Source organism: Bos indicus x Bos taurus, chromosome 21, assembly GCF_003369695.1.
Source record: "Bos indicus x Bos taurus breed Angus x Brahman F1 hybrid chromosome 21, Bos_hybrid_MaternalHap_v2.0, whole genome shotgun sequence".
In the NCBI taxonomy this organism is placed as follows: Eukaryota; Metazoa; Chordata; class Mammalia; order Artiodactyla; family Bovidae; genus Bos; species Bos indicus x Bos taurus.
The window spans coordinates 41,813,608-41,829,267 of record NC_040096.1 but is presented as its reverse complement, the minus strand read 5'-3'; the positions used below and the strand labels follow the sequence as shown (position 1 = coordinate 41,829,267).

The following is a 15,660-nucleotide window of genomic DNA, read 5'->3' as shown; positions in this document are numbered from 1 at the left end:
GAGCTCCCAGTGCAGGTGGCCCTTGGATTGATGCTTGGTCAGGGATCTGGATCCCACGTGCCACAACTAAGACCTAACGCAGACAAATAAATAAATATTTTTTTAAAAGAATTACTCTCAGGAGATAGTATTTGTTACCAAAACAATAGTACTTTGCATTTATGCAGGTACATTAGCTTTTTAGGCTCAATTTAAAGTGCATTCTGTTGTTTGGCTCTGGACAAATCTTTGGAGATAAACAGTGCAGGCTGTTCTAGCTTCATTTTGCAGTTCAAAGAAATTGAGGCTTAAAGAGTTCACAGCAGTAGTAGAAGAGCAGACACCAGAGCCTAGACTTTGCTGTCAGTTCCTTGATTTTCCTCTCTACTCCAGTGCCTTCAGATAGTCACTGATCCAGTAGTACATTTGTTGGAACTAGAGGAATGAAGTAATCCAGCACTAGTGGAGTCAAATATGTTTCTTTTAAAAGGGAAGGGTTTTAAAGAGTACCCACTTCGGGTTCTTGTACAAGTGACAAGTTGAATAAATTACAGGTCCTGCATTTGTCAGTCATCACCTTGCTCGAGTACTGCTCTTGTGGAAGTGTGTCTTCCCAGTGTCTCCTAAAGATCTAGAAACAGAAAAGAGCCGAGGAGACTCCTTCACATGGCAGGTAACCTTGGAAGGACGCGCTGGTGCTCTCTGTGGTAGGTTGAGTTTGGTCTTTCCCTTTCCTCTGGCTTTTTCCATCTTTTAACTTCACATATACTTGTATGTTTTAACTTGAGGGGGAGAATCTGCTTCTGGTGATTTTTGTTATTGAAATAATTGATATGTTGGCAATTATAATAGAAGTATCATGTAAAAAAACAAATTTAAGCATTCTTCTCTTTGGGATATTTTATTATAATATGATCTACTTGAGAAGTGTCAAGATTGCTTTGTGTTAAGTGGGCATTCATTTCCCTTTTCAGAAAAACTAGGGTTGAAGTTAATTAATATCAACTAAGTATGGTTTCTATTTAGCTTTTTATATATGTGAAAGTTGTACCCTTCTACAACACACAGACCATTAAAAATAGTATCCACATTGAAAATTTAAGCTAAGGAAAAGACATGGAAGCACGGACTTTTTTTGAAGCACATTTTCTTAGAAAAGCATCTTTTTTAAGAGTAAAAATGACACGAATAAACAAAACCAAAATCAATGCTTCCTTGAATCTGAGTCTAAATTTTAAATATTTACTTTTTTCTATATATGTGATAACTCCTTATAGAACTTGTATGTTTCAGGTAACATCTGTGAAACCTAACATGCTGACTTAAAAGGCAACCGGGTTCCTCAGAACTAGTGTAGAATTGGTAGACTTGAAGGTCCACTTTGAGTTTAAGGGCTGAATAAAGCCCCAAGAAAGCAACATTTTGTTGATTTGGTTTTCCGTCTCTTTTAGTAATTCTAGGAAGTTTGATTTGTTTTTTTGTTTTTTTCACTTTCACTGGAAGTAGAAGCCACTAGTTTCCTTTTTTTACTAGAGTTTCAAGAATTTTTTTGGTTTTCACACATTTCTTTATTCTTAAAAAAATGTGAATGCTGTACCAAAATTGAATGCTTTTTTTCATGCTTCATTACATTCTGCTAAGTCAAGGTCTGTTCTGTTTTTCAGCTATCAAGAGCTTTGTCGCCCACTGCGGTGATCTCCTTACTGAGGAAGTAATTCAGCATCTTCTTCCACCACTTCCTTGCACTGTGGATTTGCTAACTCAGTAAGGATCCACTATTAGATTTGATACAGACTTATAGCAATCAGTTACCCGCTGGTTATATAATATTGTATGAAGTACATTAATGAAGCCAAGTTTCTGTAGTTGGTGAATGGTGTTCCATTTGTAGACGAAGGCAAACATTTAGTTACATGATTTTTTTTTTTTTAGGGTAGGATCTTGAAAAATACATATTAAAAGGGAAGGAAAGTTACTTGGTGGATAATGTATCTTCCATACAGTCAGATTTAACCAAGAAAGTAAATATTAAGCCTGTTAATATTTTCAGGTATGCATTTTCATTGGTTTGTTAGCGCTGTTCTGTGTTCTTAAGAACCAGATGCTTGTTAACAGTTTCAGTTTTTTGTTGTTCATATTTTTCATGTTTGATTTATATTTTTTAAATATAATTTATGTCATGGTCACTAATAATTTCCCAATTAATGAAATGTACAGTTTAGGGAAAGATTTTCCAAAAAGTGTTTAATAATACAACATTTTATGTATATGGAAAAATACATGTGCAACTTCCTATGAAACTATAATTATTTTAAAGTAAAAAGCTGAAGAAAATTCTAAAATAAGAAAAAAACAGTTCAGATTATGGCTTATGAAGCATAACAGTAAAGTGAACCCCTGTGAGTTCAGCACAACTGGCGCAGAGGTTAATGAATGTTTGCGGTAACAGACTAGAGAGTAAATATTTTAGGCTTTTCAGTTCACACAGTCTCAGTTGCACTGGCTCAGTTCTCTTGGAGCTTAAGAGCAATCATAGCTCATCTGTGAATGAATGAATGCAGCTGTGTTCCAGTAAAACTTTATTAATAATAAGGGGAAGTGGGCCCAAATTAGCTATCCCTGGACTAGAACACTGATAACTTTTGAAGTTTTATCTGTGTGCTCCTCTTTAATACCATTCTTTCTGCCCTACTTTAGAGGTAATCACTATCCTGAATTTTAGAGTTGTCATTTTCTTGTATTTTTCAAAAGTGTATCACATATACATGTTTCCCTAAACAGTTCCTTGTTTAGTTTTGCTTGGTTTTGATCAGGCAGATGGTATCATATTGTTTCTGAGGCTTAACTTGTTTTACTCAACATGATATTTCTAAACTTCCTCTACATGCAAGTATGTTCTTGTTTGTTGCTATTTAATATTTAATTGAATGTACAGCAACTTACCTTCCTGTTCAGTGAAATAGCCAAACTATTTTCCAAAATTTTTTCATATGTATATCCATATTAATGGGAGTACCCATCAATCTACTTCTTCACCAACACTTACTCAGGTATCAACTCTTGTTTAATCCAATAGGTGTAAATTGGTATCTCGTTATGATGTTATATGTATCTGGTTCCTGATGCTTTAAGTGTCATACTGTATGTTTATTGTTCTCACTATTTCTTTGAAATCCCTATCATGCATATATTTACCTATTTTTAGGTAAAATAATGATTTGATTAACAGACATTCTTTTTTTTTTCTTAGCTGTACCACATGTCTTGTGGAATCTTAAGTTCCCTGACGAGGGATTGAACCTGGGCCCTGCAGACATTCTTAATTTAAATGTCAGATTTATGAGTCTTTTACTTCTTGGTTCAGTTCAGTTCAGTTCAGTCCAGTCGCTCAGTCGTGTCCGACTCTTTGCAACCCCATGAATCGCAGCACGCCAGGCCTCCCTGTGCATCACCAACTCCTGGAGTTTACCCACTTATGCACATCAAGTCAGTGATGCCATCCAGCCATCTCATCCTCTGTCGTCCCCTTCTCCTCCTGCCCCCAATCCCTCCCAGCATCAGACTCTTTTCCAATGAGTCAACTCTTCACATGAGGTGGCCAAAGTACTGGAGTTTCAGCTTTAGCATCATTCCTTCCAAAGAACACCCAGGGCTGATGTCCTTCAGAATGGACTGGTTGGATCTCCTTGCAGTCCAAGGGACTCTCAAGAGTCTTCTCCAACACCACAGTTCAAAAGCATCAATTCTTCAGCGCTCAGCATTCTTCACAGTCCAACTCTCACATCCATACATGACTACTGGAAAAACCATAGCCTTGACCAGATGGACCTTTATTGGCAAAGTAATATCTCTGCTTTTGAATATGCTATCTAGGTTGGTCATAACTTTCCTTCCAAGGAGTAAGTGTCTTTTAATTTCATGGCTGCAGTCACCATCTGCAGTGATTTTGGAGCCCCCCCAAAAAATAAAGTCTGACACTGTTTCCCCATCTATTTCCCATGAAGTGATGGGACCGGATGCCGTGATCTTAGTTTTCTGAATGTTGAGCTTTAAGCCAACTTTTTCATTCTCCTCTTTCACATTCATCAAGAGACTTTCTAGTTCCTCTTCACTTTCTGCCATAAGGGTGATGTCATCTGCATATCTGAGGTTATTGATATTTCTCCCAGCAGTCTTGATTCCAGCTTGTGCTTCTTCCAGCCCAGTGTTTCTCATGATGTACTCTGCATATAAGTTAAACAAGCAGGGTGACAATATATAGCCTTGACATACTCCTTTTCCTATTTGGAACCAGTCTGTTGTTCCATGTCCAGTTCTAACTTGCTTCCTGACCTGCATATAGGTTTCTTGGTTAGTACTTTCTTTTGATTTATAAAATATTCCTGCATGGTTATAAAGATACAGTTTTTCCTCTCTCTAAAATGTTTAAGGTTTTTGTCTTTCACATTTGTGTTAATCCATCTGGACTTTATTTTTGTGTTTGGAATGACATAGGGTTCCAATTTCATTCTTTTTTAATATGGATAACACATTGTCCCATACTTTACTAAAGGAATCCATGCTTTCTCTCTCTGGTAAATGCCAGAGCACAGTCTGTTTCTGCATTTTCTTACCATATTCTATTGATGGGTTTGCCCATTTCTGTGCCCATACTACACTGTATAATAATAATGATAAATTTTAATGTCTGTTAGGGCAAACTTTTTGGCCTTTTTCATCTTTAAGCATAGTTTGGCCTTTTTGCAGTTTTGATTATCTCCTGTTGAAATTTTATTTGGAGTTAAATTGAATCTGTAGATAAACTTGAAGATGATTGACATTTTTATAATATGCATAAACATAATACCTCTACTATTGTTGAGGTTGTTACAAAGTGTAAAATTTTTCTATGTGAAAGTCTTATATGTCTTTAAAAACATTTATTCCTAGCTAGTTACTTCCTATTTTTCTTTGCAGTTATTAAATAAGTATGTCGGAGTGAGTATGTGTGTGTCTCTATAATCTCTTTATTGCTAGTGTATTAAAAAATATAATTGACCTTATATCCAGCCACCTTGCTAAACTTTCCTATATCAAGCATTTGTTTGTAGATTCTTTAGGATTTCTCCCTTTATGATATTTATTCATATATTTATTTGTGTTCTGTCGCTCCCCTATGTGGTAACCAGATGACTACAATTTAAAACTGAATAGAAGTGGCTTATTAAAGCGAATGCTTCTCATGTTTCACAAATAAGAATAATTTTGTGACAGGCTTTTTGTTTTATTATTATTTTATTTCTTTTTGATTGCATTGGGTCTTTATTGCTGCACAGGGGCTTTCCCTAGTTGTGGTGAGCAGGGCTACTCTGTGCGAAGCACAGGCTGTGGGTGCACAGGCTCTCACACAGGCTCAGTAGTTGTGGCCAGTGGGCTTCATTGGGTTTTGCTTTTTTTTTTCATTTCATTTATTTATTTATGGCTTCACTGGGTCTTTGTTGCTGCATGTGAACTTTCTCTAGTTGTAGCAAATGGGGGCCTGCTCTCTAATTGCGGTACATGAGCTTCTCATTATGGTGGCTTCTCTTGCTGCGGAACATGGGCTTCAGTGTTTAAGGTATGTTGGCTTAATTGCCCTGTGTCATTTGGAATCTGCCTGGACCAGGGATCAAACTCAAGTCTCCAGCTTTGGCAGGCAGCTTCTCTTAACTGCTGGACCACCAGGAGAGTCCGGTTTTGATGTTTATAAAGTGGTTTAATCTGATAATTTTAATGTAACAAATTTTACTAATTTTTTACTAGGTTGCATTCTTGAGATAAACTGAGCTTGGAAATAGTTATCCTTTTTTGTAAACTTACAGATTTGGTTTTTTATGTCTGGGATTCTTCACATATGTTTATCAGTGAGACTGCCCTATAATTTTCTTTATTGTGCTGCAGCAACCCTCAGGTTTTCAATGATGCTATACTAGCTTCATGGAATGAAGTAGGTGAATGTTTTATAACGAGGAGCTTTTAGAAGATTGAAATGGTGTGTCACATGAAACCCTCTGTAAAACAGTCTGGACCTGCTGTTTGATTTGTGGGAATTATTTTAAACTACATAGTTCGTTTCCTTAATTGCTTTAACTGTTTGAGATCTGGCTTGGGGTTCTGTTTTGCTTGTGTGTTAAATTTTTCCAGAAATTTTCCCATTGCATCTTCATCTTCAACTTTTTTGGCATGAAGTTATTCTTAGTATTCTCTTATTTTTTTAATCTCTGTTGTATCTGTCATGTCCCTTTATCAATTTCTGATAAGTTTTCATTATGCCTTCTATTCTGTTTTTCCTGACCCATCTCATGAGAGGGTTTTTTTTTATTCATTTATACAAAAAGTAACTTTGCTTATGTTGAACTTGTTTCCTATTTCATTAATTATCACTTGTCATTACTCCTGTTCTTAAATTCTTTTTCTAACACCTTAATTTGAAAGCTTAGCTTGTTGAATTTCTTATAATTCTTTTAATATAAGCTAAGGTCATAAATTTCCCTGTAAGGATTCAGTTGCTCAATCATAAAAGTATTAACATATACTATTTCCATTTTTTTCCAATTTTATGTATTTTTCAATTTCATTATAATTTCTTTGGAGTTGTTTAAAATTATGTTTTAAAATTTCTAAATGTATGGAGCAGTTTCTAGATTACAGTTTCGTTAGATTGTTAATATAATTGCATTGTTCCTAGTTAAAAGGATCTGTATATTTCTTTATCCAATGTGGTGTATATTTTGTTGGATTCGTATATTTCAGTTGTCCTGGAAGAAAGGCCGTTATTTCTTCAAATATTGCCTGTTTTCCTTCCTTGTTAAACTTTCCTTCTGGGGCTCTGGTTAGACAGATTTTCAGTGTTTTTGTTTTGTCTTCCATGTCTCTCGTGTGTGTTGTGCTAAGTTGCTGCAGTCACATTTGACTCTTTGCAACTCACTGGACTATAGCCCACCAGGCTCCTCTGTCCCTGGGATTCTGCAGGCAAGAATACTGGAGTGGGTTGCCATGCCCTCCTCCAAGGAATCTTCCAACCCAGGGATTGAATCCATGTCTCTTATACCTCCTGAATTGGGAGGTGGGTTCTTTACCATTAGCACTATCTGGGAAACCATGTCTCTTCTAATATTTTTTTCTTTCTGCTGTTTTCTGTGATTTCTTCCACAGCTTCTTGCAGTTAACTAATTCTGCCCTCAACTGTGTTTAATTCAGTATTCCTCTGCCTCTGCCAGGACCTGGGACTATTTAAACTGTCTTTCAGTTCAGTTCAGTTCAGTTGCTCAGTCATGTCCAACTCTTTGTGACCCCATGGACCGCAGCACACCAGGCCTCCCTGTCCATCACCAACTCCAGGAGTTTACCCAAACTCATGTCCATTAAGTGGATGATGCCATCCAACCATCTCATCCTTTGTCATCCCCTTCTCCTCCTCCCTTTAATATTTCCCAGCATCAGGGTCTTTTCAAATGAGTCAGCTCTTCACATCAGGTGTCCAAAGTATGGTAGTTTCAGTTTCAATATCAGTCCTTCCAATGAACACTTAGGACTGATCTCCTTTAGGATGGACTGGTTGGATCTCCCTGCTGTCCAAGGGACTCTCACGAGTCTTCTCCAACACCACAGTTCAAAAAGCATCTTGGTGCTCAGCTTTCTTTATAGTCCAACTCTCACATCCATACATGACTACTGGAAAAACCATAGCCTTGACTAGATGGACCTCTTTGGACAAAGCAATGTCTCTGCTTTTTAATATGCTGTCTAGGTTGGTCATAACTTTCCTTCCAAGCATCTTTTAATTTCATGGCTGCAGTCACCATCTGCAGTGATTTTAGAGCCCAGAAAAATAAAGTCTGACACTGTTTCCCCATCTATTTGCCATGAAGTGATGGGACCGGATGCCATGATCTTCGTTTTCTGAATGTTGAGCTTTAAGCCAACTTTTTCACTCTCCTCTTTCACTTTCATCAAGAGGCTCTTTAGTTCTTCTTCACTTTCTGCCATAGGGTGGTGTCATCTGCATATCTGAGGTTATTGATATTTCTCCTGGCAATCTTGATTCCAGCTTGTGCTTCTTCCAGCCCAGCGTTTCTTGTGATGTACTCTGCATATAAGTTAAATAAGCAGGGTGACAATATACAGCCTTGACATACTCCTTTTCCTATTTGGAACCAGTCTTTTGTTCCCTGTCCAGTTCTAACTGTTGCTTCCTGACGTGCATACATATTTCTCAAGAGGCAGGTCAGGTGGTCTGGTATTCCCATCTCTTTCAGAATTCTCCACAGTTTGTTATGATCCACACAGTCAAAGACTGCATAGTTAATAAAGCAGAGATAGATGTTTTTCTGGAACTCTCTTGCTTTATCGATGATCCAGCGGATGTTGGCAATTTGATCTCTGCTTCCTCTGCCTTTTGTAAAACCAGCTTGAACATTTGGAAGTTCAAAGTTCATGTGTTGCTGAAGCCTGGCTTGGAGAATTTTGAGCATTACTTGACAAGCCTGTGAGATGAGTGCAATTGTGCAGTAGTTTGAGCATTCTTTGGCATTGCCTTTCTTTGAGATTTCTGTGGGATAAACTGTCTTTAAGAGATCTCATTTATCATCCCTGCAGTGCATGGGCACAAGCTCAGTTGCAGGTTCTTGTGTTGATATTGGTGTTCCCACTCTGATTTTAGCTCCTTTTTTATTTCAAGCATGTTATTATCATTTATTTTGGGGGGTAGTATGGGCTTGGCCTTGGAAAAGTCTTTCTTCAAGTCTAGCAATGGAAATTATCTTTTATCCAAAATCTAAAGTGTATTTATAGAAGAAGGCCCTTTAGAGATTTTAATCTGTCCTTCTTATAGTAGTAGAAACCCTTAGGAATAAGTTCTTACTTTTTTGTATTCATCTTATTTTCTTTAAATGGACACACATGCAAACAACCCTCTGAACTAAATTCTGTTGTATTTAGACCAACTGAATGTTGCAGAATTTTTAAGAATTGTAATATCTTAACGTCTTGCCAGTACAATTTAAATATTTTTCATGTAATCAGTCGTAATCCCATCTTGTTTTAGAGAAATACAAAAATACAGTGGATTTGTTTTTAACTTTCATAACTAAAAAATTCTCCCCAGGTTTTATAAATGTTGTTTTCGAAGGTGAGAGATAATAAATAGAACCAACTTTCTTCTTTTTTTTTTTTCAATAAAATGACAAGTCAAAAATAATTATTTACACTTCCCTCATGGCTCACTGGTAAAGGGTCCCCCTGCCAATGCAGGGGACTCGGGTTCCCTCCCTCATTTGGGAAGATTCCCACATGCTGCAGAGTTACTAAGCCCATGTGCCACAATTATTGAGCCTGTGCCCTAGAGCTTGGCAGCTAAAACTGCTGAATCCCACATGCCTTGGAGCCCATGCTTTGCAACAAGAGAAGCCACCACAGTGAGAAGCCCACATCCTGCAAGTAGAGAAAAGCCCAAGCAGCAGCGAAGACCCTGCACAGCCAATAAATAAATAAATTTTTTTTTATTGAAGAAGTAGGTTACCAATCATAGTCTCTCTGTCTCTGTCTCAAAAAAGAAAAAAATATATATATATAATTCTTTGTTTCTTTTAGAAACAAGAAACAGCATGCAATATTTTTCTAGCAAACACACATGAATAAGCATTACCAGGATTTCTTAGAATACCTGGAAACCACATGCCAAAACACCATAGTAAATTTATTCCAGTGGCACAGCAAAAGTAATACCACTGAATTTCTGTATTGCTACAGGAGATGAAAGCTTCACTCCATTTTATCACAAGGCAAAGTGTAGTAATCCTTTAATAAATATTAGACGAGTGAACATCAATAAAATGATGAGAATACCAGTAGTGAGAATGAATAAAAGATTAAAAAAAGAGTACATTAAAGTGAATGAAAGAGAGTGAAAAGAGGAGGTGATAAGAGCTTTTATGACTGGAGCTTTTGGGGAAACATTGGCTCCACTTTTGCTTTCTCAAAAGTGAATTTGTTTCATGATTCTGTGTATTTTGATGATTCATTGTTATTTGGTGAGTGCATTCCAGATGAAGTTTTCTAACACTTGGATTTTTTCCTAGATCTTTGCGTCTCCTGTTTCTTTGGCCTGTTCCTTTTCTGCATAACAATTTAGTTTTCATAAATGCAGTGTTGTAAATGTGGGGGTTTAGTAAGAGTTTCAGCTAACAGACAAAATAGTAACAACCTTAGATATATATAGTTTTATGACGTATGATAGAAAAAATAGCTAAATGGTTTTCATATCTGACACTTGTAATTCCTCTTTTAACTTCAGGTTACGCATTATAAAAAATAATAAATATGGACTTCCCAGGTGGTTCTCTGCTAAGGAGCTCACATTCCAGTGCAGGGGGTTTGGGTTTGATCCTTGTTCCGGGAGCTAAAATCCCACATGCCTTGCAGCCAAAAAGCAACAGATAGAACAGAAACAGTATTGTAACAGATTCAATAAAGACTTCAAAAATGGTCCACAGTAAAAAATTTTTTTAATAATTTTAGTAAATAAAAGCATTAATGATTACTTATATATAAGTAATGTTGTTTTATCTTTATCTTTATATGTCATTTATATATGTCATTTATCTTTATATGTCAATATGTTGAATATTTATACATTTTTATATAACTTAAACACTTAACATATACTTTTTCTTTTACTTTAAGGCTCTCTTCAATACTAAAAACCTATGGAAGTCCTTTGAAAACACCATCAGTAGTTTATAGACAAAGGCTTTATGAATTGTTGATTTTATTATCTCCTGAAACCTATGAAGGTAAGTGCCTTACACCTGAATGTTTTACTATTTGTGATTAATACAGTGCCTGAACAAATGGATTATATGGCAGTTACTTCGTGCTTTGTGTTCAGGAGATTTTGGGAGTTCAGTCTTAACGCATATGTTTACCGTTTTATAGTATACACTGTTGTTCAGTGGCTAAGTTGTGTCTGACTCTCTGCGACCCCATGGATTGCAGCACACCAGGCTTCCCTGTCCTTCACTATCTCTCAAAGTTTGCTCAAGTTCATGTTCATTGAGTTAGTGATGCTATCTAACCATCTCATCCTCTACTGCCCCCTTCTCCTTTTGCCTTCAGTCTTTCCCAGCATCAGGGTCTTTTCCAGTGAGTCAGCTCTTTGCATTAGGTCGCCAAAATATTGGAGCTTCGGCATCAGTTCTTCCAATGAATATTCAGGGTTGACTTCCTTTAGGATTGATTGGTTTGATCTCCTTGCAGTCCAAGGGACTCTCATAGGTCTCCTCTAGCACCACAATTCGAAATCATCAATCAATTTATAGTAAATAAAATACATTAAAAAAGAAAATGTTTCATGTCTTGCTATCTTCTCTCTTCTGAGAAAAATGTCCCTAGTTTCAATGTGTGAGAGAGAATGAGTCCCAAAGATTAGTCTTGGTTCTACTCCAGGGTTTTCTACAGAATACATAATGCAAGTCAATTAGAAATTTGACCATTCCCTGTTTTCCTTCTAGAGTGCATATCTATTGTACACATTGCCTTCCATTATTCCATTCTTAACTCTGTCCAGATAGCACTTTAATCTTGAGTGGTATACCAAGGTATAATTTATCTTATAAAGTTTATAATGTAGGTTTTGCTTTTATTGGGCTCAAGATGACTTCAGAATATTTGAATACTGCATTTGGTAAAAAAAAAAAAAAAAAAAAAGCTTGCCCTTATTTTGCAATTACTTCTGTACCCTTTCTTATAAATTTCAAATACAATTTTAAGAAAATGTATTGCTACTACTACTGAATACTTTAAGATGCTTGTTTTAAGAGGTGAAAGTTGAAAATGGCCTCTAATGGGAGCATCTTTTTTTTTTTTTTTTAATTTTCAACTAACCAAATTAAGTTAATCATTACTTCAAATCTATTTCTTTTGGGGATTTCCCTGGTGGCCTACTAGTTAGGATTTCAGGCTTTTCTGCAGCCTGGCTTCTGTCCCTGGTCAGGGAACTGAGATCCCACAAACCACTTGGCATGGCTGGAAAAAAAAAGAATTTATATAACTTTTCATCATGGTTGTCCAACAAAAGCAGAATTTTGTCACAATAGTTGCTTAATTTTCTTAAGTTTATGGAACAAAACTTGGGTTCCTAATATTTATTTCCTATCTTAGTTTCGTTATGGATCTGCATTCAAGTATTTTAATTTTCTCCACACTGAAAATTGCTCCTCATTAGCATCAGAAAGTGGTGTATTTTTACAGGAGAAGCATATTTGCATTTTAAAACTGAATCATCTTTAAGTATTTTGTTCAGGGACAGTTAGGCGGCCAGCAGTTACTTTATATGAGAAATGGAGATATACCACTGTTTTCACATTTAGCTGTAGTACCAAACATAGCTTGCATGTTATGCCACCAATAGAATTATTTTCTTGAGTATCACATACTGGTAACTAAACTAACACACTCTTACTTGCTTCATTAAGCTTTTATTGATCCCTGTCCACTGTCCCCAGTTGCTGTGTTTATATAATCTCTCCTTTCTCTAAACATAGCTATATACTCGTTTTTCATCCTCTATGAAGCTTAGTATTTCCTACCTTCATTTTTTAGTTAACGTGTGTGTGTCTTGAGTCTTATATCTTCTTCAAGGGAGGATTGTCCACAGAGAAGTCCCTGTTTAGTAATTACTAAAACATCAAATTATGATAGTGAAATTGTTTAAAACATCCTTAACTCTAGTGATACACAGTGAAATATTTATAGATGCAAGTGATATGCTTCCCAGGGATTGCTCCAAAATAGTATGGAGGGTGATGAGATAGTCAATTGAGAGTACAGGTGAACCGAGATTGATCTAGCTGGTTAGGATGAGTGACAGTCATTTGCTGGGGTGGTGGGGAGTTAGGCTGCCATACTACTAATATTATGCCTGCTTTGTCTGCCTTTGTTACTCTTTTTTCTTTCTGTTTTTATGCTCCATGTCATTTTATTTAAAATGATGGTAGTAGTATTTATTTAGTGCTTAAAATATACATACACACATACTTTGAGATGTTTGTTCTTATCCTTGTGGTCAGCAACACATAGTTGAGCTTTTTATAGGTAGGGCATTTCTCAGGGAGGAGAACAGATTAAAGAGGCTGTGATAGATTAAAGTTAGCTGATAATGCAGTTTAACGTTCACCCTGGGCTCTTTAAACCCCGTTCTCAGACCTGTTAACTGCTATTGCTAAATTGCTAATTGCTCTTTTTCTGTGACTCAACAGGAAACCTCAGTGTTATCCTCAGAGAGCTGGCTGCTGACCTGACCGCCCCTGATATACAGGTGGCCGCATCCGCATTTTTACTCCCACCCCTCTGTCATCAAGATGATCTTCTAATATTAAGTCCTTTGCTACAAGAGACTGACCATAGATTTATTGAAGAACAGGTATGGTCATTTTTCAATAACTCTTGGATTGATTCAACCTATGAACTGTGGTTTAATTTGTTTTTTGTTGTTTTTTTTAAATTGGCCACACTGCACGGCAAGTGGGATCCTCCTTACCCAACCAGGGCACAGAGTGCCAACCACTGGACCACAAGGAAGTCCGGAATAGTCGTTTTAAAACCCTATATGCAATTTTTTTTTTTTTTTTTCTTTTAGCTCCTGCTTGGTAGTGGTATTGCTTGTGGAAGTCTCGAGTATGACCCTTACTCTATTTACGAGAAAGATGTAGAGGGAGATTCGGTGCCTAAGCCCTTACCTCCAATGCTGTCAGTTACTAGCTCTGCAGTCAAGCTGTTTGGAGTTGTATGCGCTCATGTGGGAGAAGCTCAAAGGTAAACCGTCTTCAGAGGTTCACTTATCCTGAAATGTGTTTCAGGTTTGGTAATTTGTTCAGTGAATGCATAATAGACTGGTAAAAAAGAAGTTGTCAGAAGTTCTCATTAATATAAAAGACTTCTTACAGATGACAGGTGAAGGTGAGATTAAAGGCTCTTGTTTAATTATTCAGTTGGCTAAATATTTAATAAGAAGTAATGAAGTCAGTGATTAAACTGAAAACTGCTAGGCACTATGGTGGATGCAATGCTTTTCCCACATTAACTTCTCATCTAGCTGAAAATACGAATGTAAAACTCAGTGACACAAAAAAACAGTGATTTATGAGCCAGTATTGCAAACAGAAACACTGGTTGTCTGAATAGACAAGATCTCATACTATATCTTCAGTTTCAGAAAAATTAGATTAAAACAGATTAGTCTTCAATTTGGTAGATTCGCTTCACTTGAAATGAACTTTGGTTTTTAAAAATTACAAAGACTGCTAATGATTTCTCATTGAGGGTAACAGGGTAATATCTTTCTTGGGGATCAAAACCTACTACTCATGTCTAGTATCCAGGAAATTCTGTTTTTATCTGAGATACTGAATGGGAACTGAATCTCTCCCATAGGCTGTGCTGGTTAACAGTTTGCAAAGTATTAACTGTCTTCATTCATTCATGTTCCTTCTCTTTGTTTCTTTTATGCTAGACCAGCAGCAATGATAGATCATAGTTTTTATATAATTTTATCAGTTATGTCTTCCAGAGAATACCAATTAGGTAAGGGATTTACCTTGGTCTCTTTGATGAAGAATCGCAGAAATATTTGAGTCTTGTCAGCAACACATTCGGAGAAGGCAGTGGCACCCCACTCCAGTACTCTTGCCTGGAAAATCCCATGGATGGAGGAGCCTGGTGGGCTGCAGTCCATGGGGTCGCTAAGAGTTAGACATGACTGAGCGACTTCCCTTTCACTTTTCACTTTCATGCATTGGAGAAAGATATGGCAACCCACTCCAGTGTTCTTGCCTGGAGAATCCCAGGGACAGGGAAGCCTGGTTGGCTGCTGTCTATGGGGTCACACAGAGTCGGACACAACTGAAGCGACTTAGCAGCAGCAGCAGCGGCAGCAACACATTTCTGAAACAGGCTTTTGGATAGTCTACTTTCAGTGGATAGAAAACAAATAACATTTATGTTGATTTTTAATAACTTCATGTTCTATTTTAACTTACAATAGTACTTAGTATCATATGGTATATGCATATTTTGAAATTAATTTCAAAAGATGATTTGAAATTTGTAACCTAAAATTCACTGTATACTATAACTATAAAGTTAAGACAATATGTGACTAACTTATAAATGAATGCTGTAGCACTAAAAGATGAGAGGAAAATCACAGTGGTCTGGAATTTTTAAAGAATTACTGATGGAGAGAAGATTTGAACTAGCCTGTAACTGTATTATTTTATAGTGCATACAATTAATTTCAAATACTTAATTTGGATTAATACAGCAATAACTGCAGGCTTATGAGCAAAAGATTTAAATTAAGCATATTCTTGAAAGACTCTGTTAAACTCTTTGATAAGTCTCAGATAAAAAGTGGGGGAAAAAGCATACTTCTTACAAATTTTCCTTTTAAAACATTGGTTTTATTGCTCTCCTAGAGAAGGTGATTTTCTTTTTGATTTTACCTAGATTTATTGCCCATTTACAGTTTCAAGGAAATAATTACAGTTTCAAGGAAATAGTTTCTTATTTCTGTTTTTTACAGTTTAATGAACTTTAAAATGTGCCACATTTCTTTTTATCCCACCTGGATAAAAATAACATATAGAATGAATATTCAGGGCAGGA

At 36.4% G+C, this 15,660-nt stretch overlaps 1 protein-coding gene across 8 annotated transcripts in view; it reads left to right on the top strand.

The window, feature by feature from the left end:
- Positions 1–15,660, top strand: part of HEATR5A (HEAT repeat containing 5A) — a 129,340-nt gene that overhangs the window by 66,262 nt on the left and 47,418 nt on the right. For all 8 annotated transcript variants that reach the window (XM_027521777.1, XM_027521778.1, XM_027521771.1 and 5 more), the window contains 5 exons: positions 534–686; positions 1,644–1,743; positions 10,681–10,790; positions 13,254–13,417; positions 13,634–13,809. In XM_027521777.1, coding sequence (XP_027377578.1) covers positions 534–686; positions 1,644–1,743; positions 10,681–10,790; positions 13,254–13,417; positions 13,634–13,809 — 703 coding nt within the window. The remainder of the gene's footprint in view (positions 1–533; positions 687–1,643; positions 1,744–10,680; positions 10,791–13,253; positions 13,418–13,633; positions 13,810–15,660) is intronic.